The sequence below is a fragment of the Hevea brasiliensis genome, chromosome 16, assembly GCF_030052815.1.
Source record: "Hevea brasiliensis isolate MT/VB/25A 57/8 chromosome 16, ASM3005281v1, whole genome shotgun sequence".
NCBI lineage: Eukaryota > Viridiplantae > Streptophyta > Magnoliopsida > Malpighiales > Euphorbiaceae > Hevea > Hevea brasiliensis.
Genome location: NC_079508.1, coordinates 65,121,720 through 65,141,349, shown reverse-complemented (window position 1 = coordinate 65,141,349; position 19,630 = coordinate 65,121,720). Strand labels below are relative to the sequence as shown.

Sequence of the window (19,630 nt, the reverse complement as noted above, 5' to 3'; positions counted from 1 at the left end):
GGTTTTTCCATTGTTTTGAGTCAAAAACAGTCATAGCATTGTTGAAGATAGAAAGATTGATATAATGCTTTCAACCTCGTTGGATAACTGATTGAGCTGCATCTAGCTTGCCATATACTATAACTTGTGAACTTAATAATTCAGGCATCCTGGAGATTCATCAATTTGACCCGTCCAATCTTGGTGTTCTCAACTTTATTATGGTTTGGTTATGTTCCATCATTGTTTGGTTATTTTCCATGTTCATTAATAGTATTGGAAAAAGGAGAGTTGCAAGAGAGACCGGCCACCAAGGAAGGAATATTCTACGTTAACGCGCTGCCATGGTTAGGTTGTTGCATGTTTTGGGCGCTCTAACAAATCTTTAGTTCACGGAGATGATAAATAAAACACGCAAAGTTGCATTTGGAATCCAATAACGAAGGAGGAGAGATGAAGATATCCCCAAGAAAAGTTGAATTTAGCAACCAATTACGAAGGAGGGGTGATGAAGACATCCCCAAGAGCTATCAGCCATATACCTTCAAAGTCATCTCTAAATTTGACCAGATCTATCCATGGTGGATCAAGACACAAAAAGAAAACAGTCGAAGTCCAAAGGAGAACGAATAGCCGAGGCTAAGCCCAACTCCCGCACATGGGGCAAGATCTGAAACATGTTGTTCCCCATTTTGAAGACCTCCAAATAAAAAAAAAAAGTGAGCTAGGTTTGCATTTCTTAATAGTAATAGGGTAAAAAAAATAATTGGAATTTCCTCTGATTTTAGATCTGCAAAATGTTCAATTTCGCCTTTATATTTATTGAAAAGTTTAATTTAACTCCCTTTTTAAATTTTTATACAAGTTATTCTAAATATTTCAATTTAAGTTAATTTAGCTAAAAAATTAAAATTTATACAATAATTTTTTAATTTTTTTGATTTAAATAAAAAATTAAGAAATTCAATTTCTTAATTTTGAAGTTAAATTTTTTATTTAAACTCAAAAAATAAGAAATTTAATTCCTTAATCTATATACCAAATTGAACTTAACTTAAAATTTATGAATTAATTTAAATAAAAATTAAAAATATACTAAATATTTAAACTTCTTAATAAATTGACGGGTGAAATCCAACTTCTAGTAATTTTAGATCTGACAGCGGGCGAGGCTAAACGGGCTCAATTATGCCCAATGAGCTTGGTCCGGTATTGGTTAGCTCCAATTGCATCCATTTGCTCTCGTAATGGAATGAAAAAAAAAAAAAAGTTATTTAATTATAATATGAAAGTTATTTTTTTAGGAAATTAAAGAAATAAGCTTAATATACTGTTCATTATTTAAGGGAAGCTCAACTGGCGGAATAATTATAATTATCAGTGTGTGTTATACAATAAAAAGGTTGTTTTTCCTCCCTTATCTTGATTATAAAAATGATTAATTTCTAAATAGAAACTTAAAATGGTCACTTTTTACTCTTTAAATATAGAAAAGGTCTAATTAGATAATCTTTAATTAGACCAGTAATTCAAGTTATTGACAGATATTACACTAGACATATTAAAAAAATAATATATTAAAAAACAAATAATAAGATATGCATAAATAAAGAATAATGAGGATTTGTTATTTATGGGAAAAATAATTGAATTTGAATGTATATAACTATACACGTTGAATTGATTTGATGGAGAATTAGGGTATGTTTTCGTTTTCTGATTTTGATTTTGATTTTCTTAAATAGGGCCATCAACAACCCATATTACAGAGCTACCATGTTCCTTGTGTAAGAAACTCAGATTGATTTGAGCTTTTCTCCTTTTATTTGGTGAAGTGTATGTAGTCATGGTCTTAATTGGATGCTTCTTCCTTGTATCTCACAAATATATTGTTTTAATTAGGTACAAAACGATGTCACATCCATCTTTATCAATTTGGCATATTTAAAAATTTCAAACTTTAAAGTTCTAAACACATTCCGAATCTCAAAAAGAGTGACTACGATGACACGAAACATAAAACTTAGATTTAAGTTTCATCAATCGTTAATTTGATATATAAAAATAAATTTGTCAATTATTAAATTAAAAATTCACACATAAATTTTTATATTTTATATATGCACTTTAATTAATTTCACATATATCTCGATATAATTTAAAAAAATATTAGGTACGATAATTTTTAATTGTATAACTTTTAATTTTTATTAATATTATTTACATATTTAAAATAAAATAAAAAGTTAATTTAAAAAAAATTAACTTTTTACTTCATTAATAATTATATATTTTTAAGAAGTTAAATATTAATCTTAAAGGACGTAAGTTAATAATTACCCTCCTTATCAAGATAATATTTAATTATTAATTTTTCAAATTTTTTATTAAATACACTCTAAAAATTATTAAATTCGTTCTTGTATAACTACAATTTATATTAGATATATTTTATATATAATATTATTTTTTGTAGCTCCAAAGTGGGAAATTAATTAACAATTAATAGGTTAACTGTGCCTCCACTAATTCTGATACAATAATTAGCATTCATGTTTGTATCTCCCTTTATCATTTTGTTTTTAAATTAGATCCACTGCCAAGCATGTATAGACTCTTAATATTTTAATTTTCTAATAAATAATGCATTAATGATACATAATTAAATACTAAATTTTAATTTAATAATAATAAATCTTTTATAATAACTTAAATCAGTATTAAAGTGAAAATAAAAAAAAATAAAAAAAATTAAAATTTTAGATTATATAACCTTGAGAGATTAGACCATACACGAGTACTATATGTTATAGGCTCCGTTCGTTTCACAAAAATAATATATATATATAAAATATCTTTAATGAAAATATTTTTTATTGTTTGGTTATAATATTAAATTAATTATATTTATTTATTTTATGTAAATATTAGTGTATTTACATTTTAATAAATTTCTTAAAATATAAAAAACGAAAAATGACTCTCTCTTTTAAAAATATGAAAGTCATTTTATTTAAAAATGATTTAATTTTTCTTTAATTAGAAAAATATTTTTTATTAATTAATTTTTCTGAATGTCTCCAAATATCAAAAAATATAAAAATATTTTTCAAAAATATATTTTCCACAAAACAAACGTAGCCTAAGAAAATTTATATTCTTTCATTTTATAATTAATTTTTAAAATCTCAAACAAAAAAAAAGTCTATTATTTTTAATATTTTATTTCTTTATATTTCATCGTCGTTATGATAACTCTCACACAATAATTAACAAAATTGCATAATGATGGTGATTTCAAGTTGATGTTTCTATCTGTCGTGTGGTTCCTGAAATTTCATGTTTTACTATAATGTGCAAAAAGGGGAGATGGAGAGGAAAAAACAAGAAAAAGAAAAAAAAAAGTGAAGTGAAAGAACAAAGAAGAAAGGGAACGTACGCAAAGAGCAAAAGCAGCTGGATTCAGCTGTAAATAATCATATATGGATCGATGAGGACGCGAGTATTGTCTTCGTGTGTGGCCATGCATGCCTCTTTGTTGTTTCTTTTTCTTTTCTTTTCTTTGGAGCTCATCATCTTTCAATGGAAAAATTATTATATACGTTTAATGTATATATATGTATATATATTTTTTAATTATGTAAAATTTATTTTTTATATTATAAAAAAAATTTAATTCTTTATAAAAAAATATTATTTTTTAATATTTTCAATATATATGTATATATATATAATAATTAACCCTTCTAATCGTCATTTTTCTAAAATGCAAAACACCATAGATCCATTTGCAAAAGTAAAATAATATTGTAAAACTTAAAATTAAAATTTTATAATTTTAAAATAATTATAATTATTATTAAACTAAATCCCATTAATATAAAAAAATTGTAATATCAAATAAATAATTTTGCTGTGATGTGAATAGGCTCTACAATATTCAATTTTATATTATGGTTTTGCTTTTCAGCTAATTTGATGTGAACTCATTGGCGTCTACCCTCAGTATCCATCACGATAAACATCGTTGAATCATTACAAAACAAAATATTAATGGAATTTAATTAATCAGTAATTAAAGAGAGAAAAAAAAAAAGAAGAAGAGTATTTTGACTTTGTAATTTGACAATAAACTAATTCTATTTATAAGAATAAATCAACATTAAACAATAAATTACAATCATCGATTTTTGTGAAAATAGGATCACAAAATTCAAATCTGCAGATCCAAGGAACAACTTCGTTGACTTTGTAAAATTCGAGGTCAACAATATTAATTAACAAATTAAATTCAATAATATAAAAGCGGATCATGATATAAAATATATTTAATATTATTATTAAAATTATTATTTAAAAAATTATTTTTTTTAAATATATTAATTAGAGAGTATTAAAAAAAATTAAAAATTAAATTTAATTAATTTAAATTATAAAAATATTAAAATAATAAAATAATTTTTTTAATTATTTTTTAATAATATTTAAAATGATACTTTTATTCAGAAAAATAATTTTAATTTTAAAATTCAATGTTAAATAAGACTATAAACGTCATAGGATAGGTAGACTACGAGCATTCATAAGAGTAACTTTAGGCTAGCCTATGTGAAATGAGTTTCTTTTTATTCATAATATTTAAATTAATAAATTAACTATGCCCAAATAGAGAAATTATTGTTGATTTCATAAAATATATAATTATTACAGTATAATTAGGCAGCCATATGACCATGAATTTATTAATTTAATTATATTTATATCGAAAATAATGTTTTAATTTTTAATATTCTTTTAATTTTTAAAAATTAACAATTTACTATCATATGGTTTAACATATATTTTTTTATATAAGGTATTGAAATTAAATTTGTGATAAGAATATACATTGCACTCTAAAAATTATGATAAATTATAATTTAATTTATAAAGGTTAGTGAAATCTATAAAATAGTCTTCTATTTTTAAAATCTATCTATTTAGCCCTTAACATTTAAATAATTTATAAATTACTCCCTTCATTTAATTTTTTTATCAAATTTATCATTAATTATATATAAAAAAAAGGATTTTAAAAATAAATGAATTAATATATAAATTTTATTAAATCTTAAAAATTAAATTATAATTTATTTTAATAACAACTAAGTAATTTTCTCTTAATGGACGCATAATCTCAAAATATTTTTTTGTCAAAAAATTAATCTTATAATCCTATTTTTTTTATTATATATGCAAAAAGGAGGAACTTTTTAACTGCACTTATATATATATATATATATATATATATATATATATATATATATATATATATATCCAAGTAATCATTAATTAATATTATAATTGAAATTATGATGATTCCATATCATAACATATGTATGCAATTTTTTTAATGGAATGTTTGGTAAATTTTTATTTTTTGAAAGAAAAAATAATGCCTCGCGTATCTGATAAGGACAAAAGAGGAATCCAAACCCAAAATCCGTTAAGACAGAAACAGAGAATCACTCTTTTCTGTGTCTTAGGCGCCAAATAAATTTTGGACAATAAGAAACCTAAACTCGAGGGGTCAAAATCGAAGGAGAAGCAGATGCTTGTGCTCTTTAAATTAAAAAAAAAGAAAAAAAGAAAAAATGATTTCTTTTAATGCATATTGTTAAGAAAACGAGTAAACGACTTATAAAAGCTCAAAATTTATACGTAAACCAGGAAAAAGAAACAGAGACTGTTGCTTTTCTTTTGCTATGTACCCGGATCCGACATCGTTGGACCCACTCATTCACCCATTCTCTCAACACGAACCCTTCTTCTGATCTCTCTCCCCGTCTGTTTCTTTTGGGTGTCTGTTTATTTGCATATAGAGGGAGATCCCTTCATCTTGTTCAGGTCGGTTGCTCTTTAATTTTCATCCTATGTATGTCGTTTTCTTAATCTGGGTTTTTGTTATAACGTTCAATTATGCAAGATTATTATTATTATTTCATTGTCTTCAATTACAACAATGGCTTTTTTAAATTTTACCCTTTTCCAGAATTTTGTGTTTGATACTTTCTTTTTGGATCACATTTTTTTATCCATTGAATTTTAAATTCTTTTCACTTTTCTATCTTGTTTTTCTGTAAAGTTATGTCTGTTCAGTTTCATATGTGTTCTTGTTATTCACATTATTGTCTACTGTTTCTTTCTTTCGTTTTCGTCCATATGCATCTCCTTTTTTCACATTATACCATGTCAACGTTTCCATGCTTTCTATTGATATGACAAGTTTTTCCATTTGTGATCCATTCTTCTTGTTTCTGTCTTGTTTGCCTTATTGGATATGGACCCTTTACCGCACTTTTGCCATTGATACTCTTCATCTTTCTCACCGCTGTTTCTAATTTAACACTGGAACGGGTATTTCTTTTGGCACTGAGCAGAGGCTCTCTCTCTCACTCTCTCTCTAACTCTCTCTCTCTCTCTCTCTCCTTTATTGGTTTTGAACTTTTTTGGAAAAGGGTATGCTATTTTTCCGAAGATTTTATTTTATTTTTACCTTCTGTTCTTGTGTTTTCAAGTTCTTTAGATTTCATAGATCATTGTAAAGCTGTTGACGACGATATGAAATTGCTTGCCAACTGCTGTTGGTGGGTTCAATTTCTGAAATAATTAGTACCGCTATTGCATAGTAAAGTTGAGTTCTGCTCGATTTTCTATAACCTTGGTTCGAAATTTGATGGTTGCATAAATTGTGATTTGACCCATTTTCAGATAATTAATCTTCTATCGTTCTGTCATGATCATTACAAGTAGTCTTCCATTAATAGGATTCCTCTGTTTCACTTCTTACCTGAGAAGTGAAATTTATTCTTTTCCCTTAGGAGGCAAATACGGCTGGAGAAGCCAAGCTAAATGGCACCAAAGCATTTCTGTAACCATTTAGTTGAATTTTTGAGGGACTCTTGCCAATAGATACAACTGGCTATATGTTTGCTTCTTACTTCTGCTTGTCACATATATCATTTTAGCTAAACAATCACTGAGAGTATTTTAAGGACTGGCAGTATTAGTTGTGTTATCACAATTCACTTTGCATCTTGCAAATTTTTCTATGGATGGTACCTTTTATAAAGATGATGTTCTCATGTTGACAGGTTTACGTAATCAATTAATCATAATGGGTGGCTGTGTGTCCACTCCACCAAAAAGAGTTAAAACAGTAGCACGCAAGAAACACCTTCGTCGATTTGGCAAACGCCATGTGAAGATATCCAGTTCTCATGATGAAAATAAGATAGTAAGTGGCGATACAGGATGTGTGACGGACTTTGCTGTGAGTCAATTTGTCCATGTGGATTTTGAGAATGGTAAAACTGCTAGTTTCCGAAGATCTGGGGCCTCCAATTCAACATACCATCTCAAGCAGATGCAGTGGCACCTCAGTCAAGTTGATTTTGATGGTATGTCTTTCATTTTATCTATAGTCAAAGCATATGCATAAAGACATTATTTTGGCCCCATGGAATTTATGGGTTGCTTCATGTTTTAAGGGTAGCCAACTGAGAATTTTTCATGGGCTTATCAACCAAATATGGACTTCCTATAACCTTCAATTACATGTAAAATTTGGGCAATGGCACACACTATGCTTGTGCTCCCTAGCTACCTCACCTTTTTTTTTTTTCCAAAGCACAAATGGGAAATTGAAGTTGATTGTTTTACCCAATGGAACAACTGATTCAAACCATTGGGTATAGTCTTTACTAGGCTGATTTTAAAAGTGTGTTTGCAGGAGTTTGCCAAGAGGAAGCTTGGTTTGATTCAGTCAGTATTCTGGAATCTGAATCTGATGATGAATTCAGCAGTGTGCTTGGAGGTAGAGCGCATCAAATTCTACTTGACTATATTCATAAGATATGACGCTGCACCATCAGTGGCAGTTAAACTTGTAGATTGTGTAGTTTGCATCTTTTTTTTTTTTTTGTAAAAGAAAAAAGAATTATAATGAGGTATTTTTTCATCTCTGTGCTCTCTTTCACTGGGGTAATTATTTATCCGCAGACTGCTTTTCATCAGTGAGCTCTGCAGTTGGGAATATTTCAAGTGGACAGGTGCTCCAGTATGAAAGTTCTTCATGTTTTGTGGATGGCCGGGGTAAATATCAAGAATGCCACAAGAGTTATATGAAAATAGATGGACATAGGATAAGCAGAGATGAAAGCATGGAATCAAAGGGTTTCGCAGTCTTGGGGAAGGCTGAGGAAAACAGAAGGAAGAAATTGTTGGATAATTATGGAAGCTTCAAAGGTTCAATAGAGGATAGACGTGACTCTCAAGAGATTACATTAAAATCTGGGTTACCTCTTTTGGTTCCTTCTGTAAGTTTCAATGACAAGGTTCTAAATGCATCAGCTCCAAAAAAGAAATTAGCAGTTTTCAGGCTTTCTTTTAAGAGGAAATCGTGTGATGGAGATGAAATCAGTGAACATTGTAAGTATTCAAGTTATAAGTTTCTTTTGAGTGAAATGAAATTCAACTTATCTTTATTAATTTACATTTCAACAATTTCCTGCTTAATACATCTCTCATTACACGATCTTGTTCATGCTATTGTTGTTGTTCCTTGTTAGATATTTAAAGTGACATTAATTTTCTCAGTCAGTAGTCAGTGCCGTCCTTGAGTACAATATTGAAACTTGATCTTTGATTATGATCATATGGTTGTGTAACAAAGGTTGTCAATCATATATACTTGCAGGTGCTTCAAAAAGATTCTTATATCGTCCCAAAGCAGGATTCATTATTCCACGTTGCATGGGAGAGAAGTCAACTACAGGATGTTGGTGTGAGATTCCTCCCTCAAATTTCAAACTCCGTGGTGATACCTATTTCAAGTATGCTATTGAATCATCTTCCGATTGGACGTTTTGGCAATATCCATAAAAGTAGTTATTCTGTTGTTCGTCTCTGTGTTTAGGTAAAAATATAATTGTATAATGATCTACAATGCAGAGATAAAAGGAAGTGCCCCGCTCCAAATTACAGTCTATATACACCAATTGGTGTTGATTTGTTTATCTGCACTAGAAAGGTTAATCACATTGCACAACACCTTGAGCTTCCTAATGCAAAAGCCGAAGGGAAAATCCCTCCTCTTCTAATTGTAAATATCCAGGTATATATCTCCACTCCAATAAATGTATGATATGTTGTTTCTCAGCAAGTTACTTTTTCATGTTGCTGTTGTGTTCCTCCTGGAATTTTTATGTCCAATTTTGTTAATTTAAAATGGCAATAGTGGCTGCTAGCAGCTTCTTACATGCATTGTGTTATCTTTTTGTTTGCCTTGTGGCAGTTGCCAACTTATCCTGCTGCAATGTTCCTTGGTGATAGTGACGGGGAAGGAATGAGTCTTGTACTGTATTTTAAGGTTTCTGAAAATTGGGAGAAAGAAATTTCTTCTCAATGTCAGGATAATATCAAGGTAAATTAACTATTCCTTTTTGAATTTGCCCTGGCAGCATCTATTTTGCTTGATATCATATACTGGTTTGTTCACAATATCTTCCAATCAACAGAGACTGGTCGAAGATGAGATGGAAAAAGTTAAAGGATTTGCAAAAGAATCAAGCGTTCCATTCAGAGAAAGACTAAAGATAATGACCAGTTTGGTGAATCCTGAGGATCTCAATTTAAGTTCTACTGAAAAGAAACTTGTAAACGCTTATAACGAAAAACCAGTCCTTTCTCGACCTCAGCATGAATTTTATAAGGTGAGCAAAATTTTGCCTTCAACTTGAGTTCTGCTAATGGTTAAGCTGACCATACACTACACCTTTTTACTGTTATGCTTAATAAGCCGTGCTTCATTGACGATATCTCTGATGCAGGGCCCTAATTATTTTGAGATTGATCTAGATATTCATCGCTTCAGCTACATATCAAGGAAGGGACTTGAATCATTTCGAGATCGTCTTAAAAATGGAATCATTGACCTTGGTTTAACCATCCAGGTAATGTATCAATCTCATCACGTTCATCATTTGTGTTGCGATATTGAAGTAATCTCAACCTTTCAAACTCATTCTTGGACTAACATAACAAGTCTCTAACAGGCACAAAAACAAGAGGAACTTCCAGAGCAAGTGTTATGTTGTCTGAGACTGAGCAAGATTGATTTCGAGGACCATGGACAGATACCAACACTTATGACCCTGGAAGATAATTAAGAATATATCAGTGTTGAAGATGGTATAGGACACCTGAACATATAGACAAGCCTCGAACATGGAGAGGATGATCAAGATGAGCCTCGTATGTGCACATTTAAATCCATGAAATTTCAGCAATTTGTGAGAGGAAACATACACTCTGTGTATCCCAATTTTCAAATTCAAATGTGAAATGTTATTCATTTCTGTTTAAATCATATATAAGGCAAAATGTTTTGCCAATGCAAGTGTACGACACTAGGTGAAAAATTCAAATGAGTCAATGACAGACGATTCCATTCAATCTATTTACAATTTTAGACAATTTACTTTCTAGAAAATATTATATAACTGTGTTTGCAGAAAGTAATTTACTTTTAAATAAAAAAAATAAAAATACTCATAATACAACTAAAATATATCAAATTAAATAATAAATTAATAAATTATATTGTATTTAATTAGGGAAGTTCGATTTATAAACAAGAGATTTTTTAATTCTAAAAACTTCCACTTCCTTACTATATTTATCCCAATTAAATAAGTTCTAAATATCAGATATTATTCTAATTCTAAATGAATAAGATTTCATGCTATTATATTCTCAATTTTAATTTTTAAAATATCTTATATATTTAAATAAAAAATTGGGATAAAAGGGTAAATAAGGGAAAGAGCAGCGGCAAACTGGCAATTGGCTAAAGAGGAAAGTAAGCTAGGGTTAATATGCTATAAAAGGACGAGAGAAAATAGGGAACGCAAAGGCGCCTGAGGCCGAGCGCTTCCCTCGTGAGTAAAGGGGTGGCGTGGTATTCCACGGAGAGAGGTTCTTTTGAAAATCGTGGCGCTTGATGGTGCGACGGGCGCACAATAAGCAAACTTGGGGCTGCCATGGCCGCTTGGCTGCTTTAGTCTTTGCAGCCAAAGCGAGGGGATTGCCCTACATATTATTCTTCCATTTCTCTCTCTCTCTCTCTCTCTCTCTCTCTTTAAAGAAGATATTTATAAATTATGATTCTTTCCCTTTTCTTCTTCAATATTTGTTTTTAAATTCTGTTTTTGGTTTTTATGGAATCAGTCAATTTTCTTTATTATTGAGAAATTTTTGGAAAGAAAATGGGAAACGAAATCTGATGTTTCAATACTGGTTCTCATAATAGCATTTTTAGTATTGACACTATCATGAAAATTATAAACATAATCCGTTACCACAGGCGGTTATGCACATGATGGGTTTGATGTGAGTTTATTGATGAATGGTGATAGATAATTTTCTTGGAGGCATTAGTCTTGTGTATTGGTTCGTTTTCTTACGGCTTATGATTATGCTTCCGTGATGATTTACTGAATGGTTTAATTACAGCTGTGAATGTTATCTCCGACTCACCTAGCAAAACCAGGCACCCAGTTTTACACTCTCCGGAATGTTTACTTTATTCTGAGATGAAGGCTTTGATGTAAATCGGTAAAACTATCGATTTTGAAATAATAAAAATCAAAGTATCTTTTAATTTACATTTATTAAATTTTTTTATAATTAACTCAAATGAAATCACTGGTGGGACATGTTAGTGCGTCTGCTGGTTCAGTTTCTCACCCAGCGAGAAGTGAGAGTTGGACTTCACCAGCCTTGGTTGCTTAAAATGAATTGTGATCTGATGCTTGTCTGCGTTTTGAAGGAATGGTGGGTTTTGGGGTCTTATTTCGTGATGATATGGGTGCCGTTCTAGCATGTGCAGCGAAGTGTGCTGCTGCTACCTGGTCTGTAGAGGTTGCTGAGGCTAGGGCTATTCGTTTTGGACTAAAGTTAGCTGCTGAGCTGAGTTTTTTCCATGTGGTGGCTGAAACTGATTGTAAGCCTGTTTTTGATAAGCTGAGTTTGGAGTCCCTGCTGCATGATGATGTTGGTCTTGCGTATGGGTCCTCTCTTCAACGCTGTTTATGGTCTTCTGTCCCTAGAGTTTGTCGCTCACAATTTAGCTCAATATTGTTGGGGTGTTGTTTTAGAGTTTGTATGGATTGAGGAGGCTCCTGATTCTGTTGCTCCTCTAATCCATACTGATGTTTTAACCCTTCAGATTTGTGAAAGTTTATCTTGTTGTGGGTCAAAAAAAAATCACTGTTGGGACATACAATTAACTATTTGCCACCATCACTGCTAGAATGTGCATAAGAGGAGAAAGGCCAGCTACAAGTAAAGAATTAGACAGTGAGTATCATATCAAGCATCATTTGTTGTAGTTCTTTTGTTTTTCCCCCTTGGATTTTGTTGGGTTTGAAAATTTGTGTCACTCTCTCCTATACCTGATCTTGATTTTTGTTTTCCTATGTGATCTGTCCATTATACAATACAAATTTAAAAACTTTTGTTCCTAATCCTAAATACAATAGATATGAACACATAACTCAAACCTAAAGGCAGGTACCACCAGTATGTCAGCTAGAGGCTGTTTAATTTCTCCAATAAGTTGAAAGCACCATGAGACCCAAGCACAGGCCAAGTCCACCTGCCGACTACGTCCCAAGTTAGTAATTTGCATGAGCACTGCCTTCTTGGAGAATTCATGCCTCACATTTCTGCAAAAACAACAAGACATTGGATTTCATTTTATCTGCAAATAAATTTTGTAAAACAAACGTATAGGAGTTCTTTTCAATATCAACAATAGAAAATTTCATTTTAAAACTGTAGCTTTTTTAATTTATAATTCAGTTACAAATTCTATTAATTGCCCTGTACCTCTATCCAACCTTGATCTGCGAGCTGCTTGGCGTATCTGACTTTCATTCCTTTGCAAGAGTTCATCAATTTTATATGACTGAGACAATAACGGTCCAGAAAATTCAACCTTCTCCCTTTGTTTGAAAGCAGCCTAACAATTTATGAAATCGAAGTGAGTCTTAATAGTGGAACTTCTAAGATAGTGTGAAACTTGAAATGAATTAGTTCTGATAATTGTTGAAAAGTGATATTTTGTGTTAAGAATTACCCTTACAGGATTACTTGCTAGAGCATCTGCTTCATCAGTTGCCTTTGAATCACAAAAATGGTATATATTGGATATATCAAAAGAATCTGATGAATCAAAACGGTGTCGCTGCTTCAGCATCACATGCTTGGCCGTTGCCTCTTGAGAGTCGTGTCTTTCATCATCTTCTTTTGCCAAGTTAAAGGAACTGTTTGCAAAGTTGAAACTTGAATCTAATGCATTAATTTGACTCATTGAGATAGATTGATCGCAAGACAATGTGGATGTAGCATGCTCTTTCCGCCTTTTTGCCCATGCAAAGCCACCTGATGCTATGACTGGTGCCGGTCCTGAGAAAACGTAGTCCCCTTTTGTTCCTTCGGAAGTCTCCGGGTTTGTGTCAAATGAAGAACTTAGTTCTCTGCTCACACCTCCTCTGCTCTTGTTCATTTGAGCATTACCTTCATTGCTCTTTGGAACAATTGGAGTATTCTCTTTCACTTCCTGCATAAATAAAGAAATTAACAAACTCCATTTTATGGTTGGAAGAGTGAGCGCAAGCGAGCAAGGGAGAAAGACTGACCTCTTTTGGTCCAAGTTTATTGTTAGTGTTGCGATTTTGCAATTTTCTATTGGCTTTTCTTGGTTTTCTTGGTTCTCTTGGATCCCTTGTTCTACAGCCAGCCATTTTCCTGGAGGTTGTTATTCAGTTACAAACATTTTAAAAGCATAATTGGATTGAGTGAAAGTCTTGTCCAAACCCAGTTCATCATGGACTAAGACATAACATGTATGTCTTGAATTTATGATGTACGAGATCTAGTTAAGTTTGTCTAGAGACGGGACCAAATGGGACAAATATCTCAATCTCTAAACAGCAGGGTTCTTAATTAGGAAATAATTTACCCTAGAGATTTACAATTCCCTGCTTGAATATAATTACACAATACTACTTCTCTTAGACTGCAGGATGTCCATATCATTTCAGCTGCCCATTTAAGAAGCAGATATTCAACAGATATACCAGAAAAATAACAATCATCACCACAGACGTCCATAGCCTATATTGTAATGCTGTCTTATGCATGTTAACAGATAACAAACAACAAGAATCCCCAGCAAACTTGAAAATCATACTGGCAGTGATATTTATTATTGAACTCAAACCAATGGATTGAGGAATTTTACTCGGCAATGAAACCAACTTACCCTTATATATCAGGAAGGACTGGGAAAGGCACAAGAGCTACATTCGTTTTTATTTTATTTTATTTTTAATTTCCTTGTAAAGAATTAATAGTTTTACCTCCGTGCTTCTTCTCGATATTTAGCATCCATTTCTTTGTTAGGTGTATACTTTGGCAAGCTTGACGGGTCACAAGCATATGGCATTGTGTTGAAGTACTGAAGGCAAAACAAAAGAAAAATTATATAAAAATTCTCATTATACAAGGAAAAACTACACCATTTTAAAAAAGAAAAAATTATCATGGATTAACTGCATCACTCTAAAATGCAATATATTTGCAGTTTGATCTTTATTAGTTTGAAAGTATAGAATCATTGGTGGATCAAACTTTCAGTGGGCGTAACCTTACCTGAGACAAAAGGGCAGCAGAGGCAGTCCCACGCTTTTCCGGTTCTATGGAAAGAAAAGTTTCTATCAAGTCCACAGCAGTTGTTGGAAAATCTTTAAATCTCTCTCGAAGCGAACTTTCATAATGATGATGGGGCTTAAACATGGCAGCATTAGGAAGCTTAGACTGTTTCCAGTACTCGTCAGAAGGAGAACCACAAAGCTTGAAGATTTTGTGTAATTGTTCAACCTATTTAAACAATAATAGTTATTAAATTGAACTGCCAAATATAAGAATTCTTTAATTTGCAAATTGCAAAGCTATAATTTGTTTAGCCATAACTTAAAATTAGTTCCGAAACTCTACTCTCTACCATGTGCAAAGGACAAAGAGATGCTAGATAGGAAAAGATGCAGAAAGCCCTATTGTTTCTTTTATAAATGCACAATGGAGACATCCTTGAAACTGCATTATGATACCATGATTACCTCAGTTCTCCCCTTGAGGAGAGGCTTTCCAATGAGAAGTTCTGCAAATACACAGCCCACACTCCAGAGATCCACTGACACACCATAACTGGTTGAGCCCATCAAGAGTTCAGGAGGGCGGTACCATAAAGTCACCACACGACTGGTTAGCTGATTCTGGTTCTTCAAGTTAAGAACATTTGCCAATCCGAAATCTGCCAATTTTAGAATTCCTTCATTGTTGACCAAAATGTTGGACACCTTAATATCCCGATGCATTATACCTCGCAAATGGCAGTGCTCGATCCCTTCTAATAGTTGCTTCATGTAGCACTTCACCTGTACAGAAATCAAATCAGATGATAAAGATGAAATGAATCTGAAGTTATTTTGGAACATTGACCATAGTGTATTGAAAAATAGAAAATTGTTTAATAAGGGAGATGAGCAGACCTGTGACTCACTGAACTTGATGTCTGGAGAAGATGATAGTCCAGCAAGATCATGTTCCATGTATTCAAATACAAGGTATATGCTACTTGACAATCGAGAAGTAATTATTCCCTCCAACTTTATGACGTTTGGATGGTCAAGCCTTCGGAGAATCAGTATTTCGCGTGCCATAAACCTAATGCTCTCTTGCTGAAAATTGTCAAAGCGCACCTTCTTCAGTGCAAACATCTTTCCAGTCTCAACCTCACGTGCTCGGAACACGCTGCTATATGTGCCTTGTCCAATCTAGATGTATACCAGAAATTGCAAACCAACACTTAGACATACATGAGTTACGAGAATGACCAAAGCATGAGCACTGGACTGGACAATACAACCCATTGTAACACATTCCAGCTACATTGTAAATTAGATTAGAATGCTCCACCAGGGGTTCTGAGATAAAAATTTGTAAAACTCAAAACTTCTAAAATATTCAGAAACAATATCTATCCTTTCCCCTGAACTTTTTCTCATTTCCCCACAATAATTATAATTGGGAAGCAATCTTATTCTTAACCAACACTAACACTAGCTAGGATCTCCAGACATGTAGAGTGTAATTTGCATTTCATTTCCCAAACAAAATCTTATGCGAACAAAAGAGATGATAAGTGGATGAATGACTAAAAAAAATGTACAAATGTAATTATAATGAATTTCCATTATCCTCAACAATGTAGCTGCATTGAATCAAATACAATAATAAAGTAATAAATGTTTAAGGAGAACAAAAGAAAATCATGAACCCTATTACCTTCTCTAATTTCTCAAAAGCATCAGCTCGTAGAGGGACCCAACCATGAATCGCTTCTGCAGCTGCAGAACTAAGCCAGTTGGGCCACCCGGCAGCGATCTGCTCAGCTCCAACGTGCCTCTGGGAGAATCCCATTTTGAGATTAATGGGTCCACTATTTCCGCTAGAGCTCCTTCTCTTGATTTTTTTGCCTTGCTGACTACCATCTTGATCTTCCTTTGCCTCCTCCTGATTACTGTTATCAATGTCATAACTACTCTTTTTGCGTCTGCTTCCATCTTTCTTATCCTTTATGTGTTTCTGATCAAAATTTAAATACCCAGATGGATATCTTGAAGACCTCACCGAGCCATGGTCGTTAACAGGCAACGAAGTTGGTGCATAGGAATAGTCTAAAACTGGGGAGGCAGCGGCCACCGACAATGTCCGTTTGGAGCTAACGCAACCCATTAACCCGAATCTAGGATCCTACCCAGATTGGGAGAATGGGTCTACTTTTGGTTTATCACTATCACATTACATCAAATTTGGCGTTGCGTTAGACTCAGAAGAGATGAAGAAAACAAGGGAAACAAAAAAAAAAAAAAAGAGTTTTTTCTTGCTCCTTTTTCGGGCAAAGGGTTGTGAGTGTTTGCCGTAAGTTGCCTGCGAGATTTGCGCAGGATGTCTGGTGCTAAGATGGTCTAAGATTAAAGGGAGAGAGATGGGTCCAATTTGGTTCATGTTTTTTTGAGGAGGGAGTGGTGCGCCTGTAGCTTTTTTGAGTCTCTGTTTTCTTGTGCTTGCCAAAAGCAGAGAGAGAGAGAGAGAGAGAGAGGTGAAAATTAGCCGTTAGGGAGGTTCTGTTATTATTCTCCGTTAGTTGATTTGGTTGGAGAGAGAGAAGGGATCTGTGTTGGTTGCAGACCAACTGCCAACAACAGCTACTGTGCACCCTATTAAAAGCAGAGCTTAATTAGAAGAACAACAAAAGTCTTTAATGTCTTAAGAATGTTAGGCGGCAAATTTAGATGAATGAATTAGTTCATACCCATCTGAAAAATAATTGAATTTTCCATATAAATTACATCTAAAAAGTTGAATTTTGTTTTTCATTTTTGTTCTCTCTTAATTAATAAAATACAGTACTGCTGTAAAGATTTCAACTTTCATTGTCATAATCATCGATGATTATTACGATTTATGAATAACTTGCATTTTGTGCAATAGGCTTCATGAAGAATTTGAAACCATTAAAAAAAATTTTCCTTTTTCTCATATATTTTAATAATTTATTTAAATAATATGAAATAAATTAAATTTTTATTTTTTTTCTCTTTATTTTTATTATTTAATTTCTCTTCATTTCCTCTAAGTAATTAAGCATCCATATAAAGGGTTAGTAACTCTCCCAAATTATTTTCTATAGGACAAAAGCAATTAGCAGCCATAATCGTCAAACTAAAGCATAATTGGGAGAGTTTACTGCTATAAGTTTGTAACTTCTATAAATGTCATTGGACTTTACACGACATGATAATTTTGACAAAGTAATATAGCTTCTGAACTTAGCAATCATCGTAATCTTTATTAAAAGCATAAAAAAGCAGTATGCTTAAATTGATACCCCTTGGGGTCTCTTTAGCATTATTATTAAAGTTGTCATAGAGGAAAATATCTCATTATATATATTAATTAAAATTAAAATGACTAAACATATTTTTTTTAATGATATTTGTTATAGAAGTCTTATTCAATTGGGAGGCTGACTCCGACAGGATATCTTCGTAAAAGAGTTTTAATTTATGTAGAAGTAGAATTTTAATCCATTTAGAATAGGAGACGATTATATATATATATATATTAACACCTTTGAATGTATGAAAGTTCGGTGATCGGACTTGGAGAGAGTGGCCTCCACGTGCCACTTTTTTTATTCTGGTTCCTGTTCCACGCGCTGGCGCGTGTCCGCGCTTGTGGTATTTTTTGGCAACGTCAGACAGCCGAACCTCCTTCCTCGGCGTGTAACAGCCTTGCCCACTAGCTAGTATTGTCTGCTTTGGCCCTGCCCATACTAAGCCTCACGGATTTGTCTCTTGGGCTTTTATACTCAAAAGCGAGCTAACTAGTATTCCAAGACCACTTAATTTAAGTCCAGGATCTCTCCTGCGCTTTGCTGATGTGGGATTTACCTAAAGAGTCTAGCACTAACCAGGGAGTCTCTTAGGCAAATCCCACATCGGCAAAGTACGGGAGAGATCCTGGACTTAAATTGGGTGGTCTTGGAATACTGGTTAGCTCGCTTTTGGGTGTAAAAGCTCAAGGGACAAATCCGTGAGGCCTAGTATAGGCTGGGCCAAAGCGGACAATACTAACTAGTGGGCCGAGCCGTTACATTTGGTATCAGAGCACTCTGCGTGGCCTCTTAGGAGATGGTGGGGCAAACTTTAGCGAGGACGCTGAGTCCCAAAAGGGGGAGAGAAAGGTCCCTTAGGCAAATCCGACATCGGCAAAGCAAGGGAGAGATCTTGGACTTAAATTGGGTGGCCTTGGAACTGGTTAGGGCTCTTTTGGGTGTAAAAGCCCAAGGGACAAATCCGTGAGACCTAGTATGGGCTAGGCCAAAGCGGACAATACTAGCCAATGGGCTGGGTCATTACACGGCGTCGCCTCGAAGTGGTGATTCCATCCCCCCAGGCCGTGTTTGGTTTTGAAGCTTCGTTCTCGGTAGTGTTTGAAGATTCTTTCTCTTGGGTCACTGGATTTGTTAATATTTAGGATATTTGTGGACTGTGGACAGTTAAGGTGCAATGGCTGAGGGTGATACTAAGTCTATAATTACTGATGTAGTCCCGGTGATGACTAAAATCACTGAAAACAAACTGTGGACAGTTAAGGTGTAATGGCTGAGGGTGATACTAAGTCTATAATTACTGATGTAGTCCCGATAATGACTAAAATCACTGAAAACAAACTTAATAGCTTAAATTACCTAGAGTGAAGTAAAACTGTTCAGATTTATTTGAGGAGCATTGATAAAGATAATCATTTCACAAAGGATCAACCGGATGATGATACTAGGCAAACTTGGTTAAGGGAAAATGCCCGTTTGTTCTTACAGCTTTGGAATTCAATTCACAATGAGGTAATGAGCCTTATTAATCACTGTGAGTATGTTAAAGAATTGATGGAGTATTTAGAATTTTTACACTTTGGCAAA

The 19,630-nt window shown here is 32.9% G+C and overlaps 2 protein-coding genes across 6 annotated transcripts; one reads left to right on the top strand and one right to left on the bottom strand.

The window, feature by feature from the left end:
* Positions 1-5,561: 5,561 nt before the first annotated feature.
* LOC110666176 (uncharacterized) lies at positions 5,562-10,494 on the top strand. 2 transcript variants are annotated; one of them, XM_021826584.2, is made up of 10 exons: positions 5,562-5,865; positions 7,113-7,418; positions 7,751-7,834; positions 8,020-8,448; positions 8,717-8,852; positions 8,971-9,133; positions 9,314-9,442; positions 9,537-9,731; positions 9,849-9,971; positions 10,074-10,494. In XM_021826584.2, the coding sequence occupies exons 2-10, from the start codon at positions 7,136-7,138 to the stop codon at positions 10,185-10,187; spliced, it is 1,656 nt and encodes a 551-aa protein (XP_021682276.2). In that variant the 5' UTR covers positions 5,562-5,865; positions 7,113-7,135; the 3' UTR covers positions 10,188-10,494. The 2 variants fall into 2 exon arrangements, with proteins under 2 accessions (XP_021682276.2, XP_021682277.2); XM_021826585.2 differs by lacking the exon at positions 5,562-5,865 and adding an exon at positions 6,221-6,477.
* Positions 10,495-12,364: 1,870 nt separating this feature from the next.
* Positions 12,365-17,279, bottom strand: LOC110666177 (cyclin-dependent kinase C-2 C). Of its 4 annotated transcripts, none has more exons than XM_021826588.2 (9): positions 16,432-17,271; positions 15,636-15,920; positions 15,204-15,521; positions 14,737-14,964; positions 14,445-14,542; positions 13,722-13,830; positions 13,166-13,642; positions 12,910-13,042; positions 12,365-12,746 (listed from the first exon to the last, which is right to left on the bottom strand). In XM_021826588.2, the coding sequence occupies exons 1-9, from the start codon at positions 16,879-16,881 to the stop codon at positions 12,739-12,741; spliced, it is 2,106 nt and encodes a 701-aa protein (XP_021682280.2). In that variant the 5' UTR covers positions 16,882-17,271; the 3' UTR covers positions 12,365-12,738. The 4 variants fall into 4 exon arrangements, with proteins under 4 accessions (XP_021682280.2, XP_021682278.2, XP_057993933.1 ...); XM_021826586.2 differs by having other exon boundaries at positions 13,160-13,642; positions 16,432-17,270; XM_058137950.1 differs by having other exon boundaries at positions 15,204-15,920; positions 16,432-17,279.
* Between the last annotated feature and the right edge of the window lie 2,351 nt (positions 17,280-19,630).

Coding starts and splice junctions, on each gene's coding strand:
- LOC110666176 (XM_021826584.2), top strand. CDS start 7,136: ATGGGTGGCTGTGTGTCCACTCCACCAAAAAGAGTTAAAACAGTAGCA. Junction 8,449..8,716: donor AGATGAAATCAGTGAACATT/GTAAGTATTCAA, acceptor ATATACTTGCAG/GTGCTTCAAAAAGATTCTTA. Junction 9,972..10,073: donor ACCTTGGTTTAACCATCCAG/GTAATGTATCAA, acceptor AGTCTCTAACAG/GCACAAAAACAAGAGGAACT.
- LOC110666177 (XM_058137949.1), bottom strand. CDS start 16,881: ATGGGTTGCGTTAGCTCCAAACGGACATTGTCGGTGGCCGCTGCCTCC. Junction 14,543..14,736: donor CTGCTGCCCTTTTGTCTCAG/GTAAGGTTACGC, acceptor TTTTGCCTTCAG/TACTTCAACACAATGCCATA. Junction 13,831..14,444: donor TATCGAGAAGAAGCACGGAG/GTAAAACTATTA, acceptor AACAACCTCCAG/GAAAATGGCTGGCTGTAGAA.